The sequence below is a fragment of the Zea mays genome, chromosome 3 (genome assembly GCF_902167145.1).
Source record: "Zea mays cultivar B73 chromosome 3, Zm-B73-REFERENCE-NAM-5.0, whole genome shotgun sequence".
NCBI classification, from domain to species: domain Eukaryota; kingdom Viridiplantae; phylum Streptophyta; class Magnoliopsida; order Poales; family Poaceae; genus Zea; species Zea mays.
In genome coordinates, this window is record NC_050098.1 from 122,982,592 (window position 1) to 122,989,555 (window position 6,964).

A 6,964-nucleotide genomic window follows, 5' to 3' on the forward strand; every position below is an offset into this window, starting at 1 on the left:
CGCCGAGTCCACGCATGACAGAATATCGCCCTGACGTCTACACCTCCCACGTGGTACGCTGATTACAGAAGGGTGGTGCGGTCTTCTTCTCTGTCGCTTGTCAAGTGTACAGGTACAACATTTGATTGTGTACGCACTACATGACAGTCCTAGCTCGTGGTTGTGATATGTGGCGTGCTAGTCGGCTAGGCCATATAGGCGCTAGCACGTCCTCGTATCTCGTCACTGCGGTCTATAGCGTCGAACCGCGACATCATAGACTTGGCGTCGAACAAAATGTGTAAAATGATATTAAGTTATCTAATGGTTAATTTTTTTTTCAAAAAAGGGGGCTAAATAGCCAAAAAATCGAATGTGGTAACATCTAGATCTGAGTGTCCAACGGCCACTTCACGGAGAAGCGACACATAGCGATCTGGTGATGCATGAACCCGGTCCAGTGCTCCCTTGATTTGGAAGCATCCAATCAGGATCTCGGAGGTCGCTCCCTGTACCTGGTTCGGTGGTGCACCGGACCCAGGGAACAATAGATTTTGAACAACTTTCTATGAAAAGGGCAACAATTATGAGGCCTTTTGGGGCTATCAAAGGACCCACACGACGCAGTCATTCAATACCCAAGCATAACAAGAGCTCTACTTCACTTCGAGACTCTGTCGCAACACATCCAAGTGATTCTAGTGAGATCCGAGCGCGGTTTTTGAGTCGTTCTGCAACTCGGTGAGTTTGCGCTCTTGTGATCTTGTTCTTGTATTGTGCGGATGGTTTTGGCTCTTGTATGTATACTTTCTTCCCTCTCTTGTGCTGTGATTCACATTGTAACTTTGATTCTCGTGTATGGTTGCAAGAGACTACAATTTGTAAAGATTCCTTGTGAAAGAGATATAAGTCATATAAGAAAGACATTTACAATTTTAATTCTTGATTCTAGTTTTTTATTTTAAATTGTCAAAACGATGTAAAAATAGTCAAAACACAATACATGATTTAGAGAAGGTCAGTATCAATTAGACTCTATAACTTAGGAGTATTTGTTAATTTAGAAAGTTAAAGAGACTAAAAATTAGTCTCTACAAACTAAACACCTTCTTGCCTATCAGTCAATACCGATTAATCTAGCAACCGAGTAAGGGCTTGTTCGGTTAGCTCTCAATCCATGTGGATTGAGTGGGATTGGATGGGTTTGAATCCCAAACAAGTCAAACTTCTTCTAATTTTTTTCAATCCCATCCAATCCATGTGTGTTGGGAATAACCGAACAAGCCCTAACTGTAATCGGAACAGTCCATACCGACGGCTCGCCCGCCCTTGTAAAAAAAATAAAAAATCGAACTGCTGAGGTCATCCAGTGCGTCCGAGCGAGCGGCTGACGCCGGCCGGCACTCGCTCCCGCCCATGGCCGCCGCGGCAGCTACCAAGGTCACCGCGGCGGCAGCAGCCTCCGCAGTGTTCCGTAGCAACAAGGAGCTCACCCGCCTCGCGCGGTCGGGCCAGCTGGCGGCGGCGCGCCGCCTCTTCGACGCCATGCCTCTCCGCAACACCGTCACCTACAACGCCATGCTCTCCGCGCTCGCGCGCCACGGGCGTATCGACGAGGCTCGGGCTCTCTTCGACGGGATGCCCGGCAGAAACACTGTCTCCTGGAACGCGATGATCGCGGCCCTCTCGGATCACGGCCGCGTCGCGGACGCCCGGAGCCTCTTCGACCGGATGCCTGTCCGGGACGAGTTCTCGTGGACGGTGATGGTCTCCTGCTACGCGCGCGGGGGGGATCTCGAGCTCGCCCGGGACGTGCTGGACCGAATGCCTGGTGACAAGTGCACGGCCTGCTACAACGCCATGATCTCCGGGTACGCCAAGAACGGCAGGTTCGACGATGCAATGAAGCTGCTGCGGGAGATGCCGGCTCCGGACCTTGTTTCATGGAATTCAGCACTAGCGGGGCTCACTCAGAGTGGGGAAATGGTGCGGGCAGTTCAATTCTTCGACGAAATGGTGAAGGACATGACGTCCTGGAATTTGATGCTGGCGGGTTTTGTGCGAACTGGAGATTTGAATGCGGCCTCTAGCTTCTTTGCAAAGATTGAATCACCTAATGTCATCTCTTGGGTGACCTTGCTCAATGGGTATTGCCGTGCGGGGAGGATTGCTGATGCTAGGGACCTGTTCGACAGAATGCCTGAGCGAAATGTTGTGGCTTGGAACGTGATGCTTGATGGGTATGTGCATCTCTCGCCCATAGAAGAGGCCTGTAAACTGTTCGATGAGATGCCAATTAAGAACTCAATCTCATGGACAACAATAATAAGCGGATTAGCACGAGCTGGGAAACTCCAGGAAGCGAAGGATCTTCTCGACAAGATGTCTTTCAACTGTGTGGCAGCAAAGACTGCGTTGATGCATGGTTATTTACAACGCAACATGGCTGATGATGCTCGTCGGATTTTTGATGGAATGGAGGTGCATGACACAGTGTGTTGGAATACCATGATCTCTGGTTATGTCCAATGTGGAATACTTGAAGAGGCAATGTTGTTATTCCAGCGAATGCCGAATAAGGATATGGTTTCCTGGAACACCATGATTGCTGGCTATGCTCAGGATGGCCAAATGCACAAGGCAATCGGTATTTTCAGGAGGATGAACAGGAGAAATACGGTATCTTGGAACTCAGTTATCTCTGGATTTGTTCAGAATGATCGCTTTGTTGATGCACTCCATCATTTCATGCTTATGAGAAGGGGCACAAATAGGGCTGACTGGTCTACCTATGCAAGCTGTCTCAGAGCATGTGCAAACCTGGCTGTTTTGCATGTTGGGAGGCAACTCCACAATCTTCTTGTTAGGAGTGGCCATATCAACGATTCATTTGCTGGAAATGCCTTGATTTCCACATATGCGAAGTGTGGAAGGATATTGGAAGCAAAGCAAATCTTTGATGAGATGGTATACAAGGATATTGTTTCATGGAATGCGTTGATTGATGGCTATGCTTCTAACGGTCAAGGGACTGAAGCAATCGCAGTCTTCAGGGAAATGGAAGCCAATGGTGTGAGACCTGATGAAGTCACATTTGTTGGTATCTTGTCAGCTTGCAGTCATGCCGGGTTGATTGATGAAGGATTGTTTTTTTTCTACTCAATGACAAAAGAGTACTTACTGAAGCCAGTCGCTGAGCACTATGCTTGCATGGTAGACTTGCTTGGAAGGGCTGGGAAACTGAACGAGGCATTTGAACTTGTGCAAGGAATGCAGATCCAACCAAATGCTGGCGTCTGGGGTGCATTGCTTGGAGCATGCCACATGCACAAGAACCATGAACTTGCACAGCTGGCAGCTGAGAGGTTGTCTGAATTGGAACCTCGCAAGGCCTCAAATTATGTGCTGCTGTCAAACATCAGTGCCGAAGCAGGTAAGTGGGACGAATCTGAAAAGGCTCGGGCTTCAATCAAAGAGAAGGGAGTAAATAAGCCACCAGGTTTAGCTGGATCAACATAGGTCTTATAGTCCAATGATTTGGCTCAGTGATGCCAGTGCAGGTTTTCACTCATAGTGCATTGGTACGAAATTTAGGGTTGTTGTCTGAATTTGTAGCACCCCGTCCAATTCCTAGACCGGCGGTACTCACTCCTGGCAGCTCTTTAGGATCATATATCGTCCCTACAGACCAACACGAGTTTTTTTGTGCGCATTTTGTCTTCACTCATACGCACCCGAGAAAACTTCTCGGTCGGTCACCCATCACAAATTGCTCCAAGCCAAGCACGCTTAACTTGGAGGTTCTTTCAAAATAGGCTTCCGAAAAAGAAGATGCACCTTATTATCTGATTACTCTATTAATTCTATTAAGACTTGGGCCAGGATATCGCATCCCAGGGGTCAGGATATCACAATCCACTCCCCTTAGAAGACTGACGTCCTTGTCGGTCAACCCCAATCCAGGAACCTCCCCTCTTAGCCACGTCTGTGTGTCTAGTGTCGTCATATGTCATGCCATGTGACCACTCCAGACTCATAAGCACCATGCGCCATATACCCGAACCCCCTAGCCCATGCACGCCCATGAAACCTCGAGGGTCGGATCTGATACCACTTGTAACACCCCGTCCAATCCCTGGACCGGTGGTACTTACTTCTGGCAGCTCTTTAGGATCATATATCGTTCCCACAGACCAACACGGGTCTTTTGTGTGCACTTTGTCGTCACTCATGCGCACCCGAGAAAACTTCCCAATCGGTCACCCATCCCAAATTGCTCCAATCCAAGCACGCTTAACTTGGAGGTTGTTTCGAGATAGGCTTTTGAAAAAGAAGACGCACCTTGTTGATATGATTACTCTATTAATTCTAATAAGACTTGGGCCAGGATATCCCATCCCAGGGGTCAGGATATCACAGAATCGGATCGCCTTTTAATCTGATGCCCTGCCAATGAGGAAATCATATAGCGTAGGTGAAGAGTGGACAATGGACACAGACACATAGCAGGTTTTTGTAGAACTTTAATGAAAAGGGAATTTTCTAACGTATAATGGCTATTATTCTTACTCTTTTCCACCTAGACTTTTGTGGTCTGGGTTACTTAAGATTGTGTTATTATTTTCCTTTTATTTGCTCATTTTTGTTTGTGAGCTGAATCATGTGATGTCTTCTGTTTTTTCTTTACTTTTGGTCCATGCTGGAAACTGAAACCCGTGGTGGGTTTATCTGGTCGAGATCCACATTTGTAACTGTATAAATGATTGTTTGTGGCTTCCATGATTCTACTCCCGTCTGAGCTCGTTGTTGGGAATGTTGAGCTTGTTGTTGGGGTTGACTCTATCCTCGCCTCCTGATTGGAGGCGCGATAATGTTAGATCATATCTAGTCGTTTACATATACCGTTACTCATACCCAAAATAGGTAAATGTTGGCACTATAGACGCTTTCAGTAGTTTATCCATAGTTTACCCAAAATGCACAGCGTCGCCCACATCTATTGTGTGTCGCCCTTATCATGAACATGTTGTGTCTACCGTCGTTCTCCTAGTTTCCATCCCCTTTCCTCCCCTCATTGAACCCTAGTTATGACGGCGGCGTTCGAGCTAGAGAACGCGGTCGCCTCCCCCTTTGTCCGGTTACAAGGACGAAGGTAGCAGGCAACAAGAGACGCCGCCGTTCGACTTCAACCCTTGCCACGAAAGGAGGCAACACCAGTCAAGATCCGTGAAGACCTAACGACATGCACAACATAAGTGATAGCAGCAGCACAAAGGTTGTGAAGTGCTGGCCGACGACGAGATCCCGTGCAAGGTGATTCCATCTGCCACCTCCCCGGATCCATATTGTACACCAATGATTTGCAGATTTTTTCCCCTATTCCATCTAGCGATCTGTTGTGTTTCTGCCTGCAACATGTTCTTGTGTTTGGATCTATATAAATCGTATGATATACACGACATCTATGCTTTGTTGCGCATAGATTCCTCATATCTGACCCACAATCATAAGATTAACCCTGAAGAGGAATTGTTTGGCCACGTCCCTAGTCCCCACCCATAAGAAATCTAGTGGAACCCATGCATGGGCTGAACCTGAATTTGTTCGGTCATTTTAGTTTATGTGCACACATAATTTCACATAAACCACATCTGTATGGTATGAGCACCTAGGATACTCCATTGTTCAAAACAGATTTCAATAGCTCGTAGTTTACTTCTTATTTTGTCAATACAAACTTTTTGTTCATGTACAAATACAAACAATTGAACCAATTAATTTTATTCTTCCTTCATGCTCAATTATTTAGCTCACTAGGTTCACTGCCAGCTCCATGTAGAACACACCATATGACACCCTTAAATGGAATGTGCATGAGATGGAAGGCCATGTTGTCACCATTCACAAGCTTGTGCCGAATCCATCTAAAGAAGCTGTTGACAGGCGAGATGTCCCCGATTTACTTGCTCAGATCCTAGAGCTGACTGATTGGATCGACAAGGTCTACATTCAATGCAGCAAGGTCGTAAAAAACTACAACCCTTAACCTCATGACACATGCATCACTAGCGAAGATGAACATGTAACCTTTGAAATGGAACCCCTTCCAACACCTTCTCCCAGGTCACTCTAGGAATTGTGTGAGGAGTGGGGCATGAACTACGACGACGACCAATCTAGAGGGATAAACTAGATACGTCTAGCTTTGGTCCACTCTGTTAGCACTGGGTCTAGGTTTAGTCAAGTATGTCACACCATGTTATGTGTACAGTCATCATGTTTGTAAACATGTACCTATTCACGCATGAACTAGTCATAGTGGGTTTGATCTTTGTGCTCAACTTTTGGTTTCCCATCAAATAAAAATGTGCTTGCTTAATGTTATGCAATGACAAACTCGGTGATTGAATCATTTATATAGATCTACAATGTACAATATGTACGACATCGTTGATGGCTCAATCCTCGACGGTGTGCACTACACTCATCCCATCAACTTTGGCGATAACACGCCTGACTTGACCCCAACACCTTTCACCTAGATTTTGAAGCTTTGTCTTTGTAAGTTTCTGCGTCCTATGCACAATAGACATTATATCCCAATGCCTTTCTAGGGAGTGTCGGACGACCTGCCAACTCTAGTTACCAATGAACCCTTCCTACATAGCAAAAAGATGGCAAACAAAAGGGTCACCATCCAAGCAAAGAACTTCAACACCGATGAGGATGTGTTGCTGTGCTCAGCTTATCTAAATGAGGGCAAAGATCCTATTGCTGGAACTAATCAAACCTTGGGCTAGGGTGCACAAGTATTTCCATGAGCACAAGATCAGTACCACAAATCGAACAATATGTTCCCTGCAACATATGTGGGGACTAATTCAAAAAGAAACTAGAAAATTTAGTGCAATCTATGGAAAAGTATACCAGAGGAGGAAAAGTAGACAAAGTGAGGATGACGAGGTATTGTGGTTTTGTTCGTTGC

General features: G+C 46.2%; 1 protein-coding gene across 1 annotated transcript; it reads left to right on the forward strand.

Annotated features, from left to right (window-relative positions):
- The first annotated feature begins 1,328 nt into the window (after positions 1 to 1,328).
- LOC100273546 (Pentatricopeptide repeat-containing protein mitochondrial) lies at positions 1,329 to 3,687 on the forward strand. Its single transcript, NM_001147964.1, has one exon. The coding sequence runs from the start codon at positions 1,396 to 1,398 to the stop codon at positions 3,496 to 3,498; it is 2,103 nt and encodes a 700-aa protein (NP_001141436.1). The 5' UTR covers positions 1,329 to 1,395; the 3' UTR covers positions 3,499 to 3,687.
- The last annotated feature ends 3,277 nt before the right edge of the window (positions 3,688 to 6,964 follow it).

Coding starts and splice junctions, on each gene's coding strand:
- LOC100273546 (NM_001147964.1), top strand. CDS start 1,396: ATGGCCGCCGCGGCAGCTACCAAGGTCACCGCGGCGGCAGCAGCCTCC.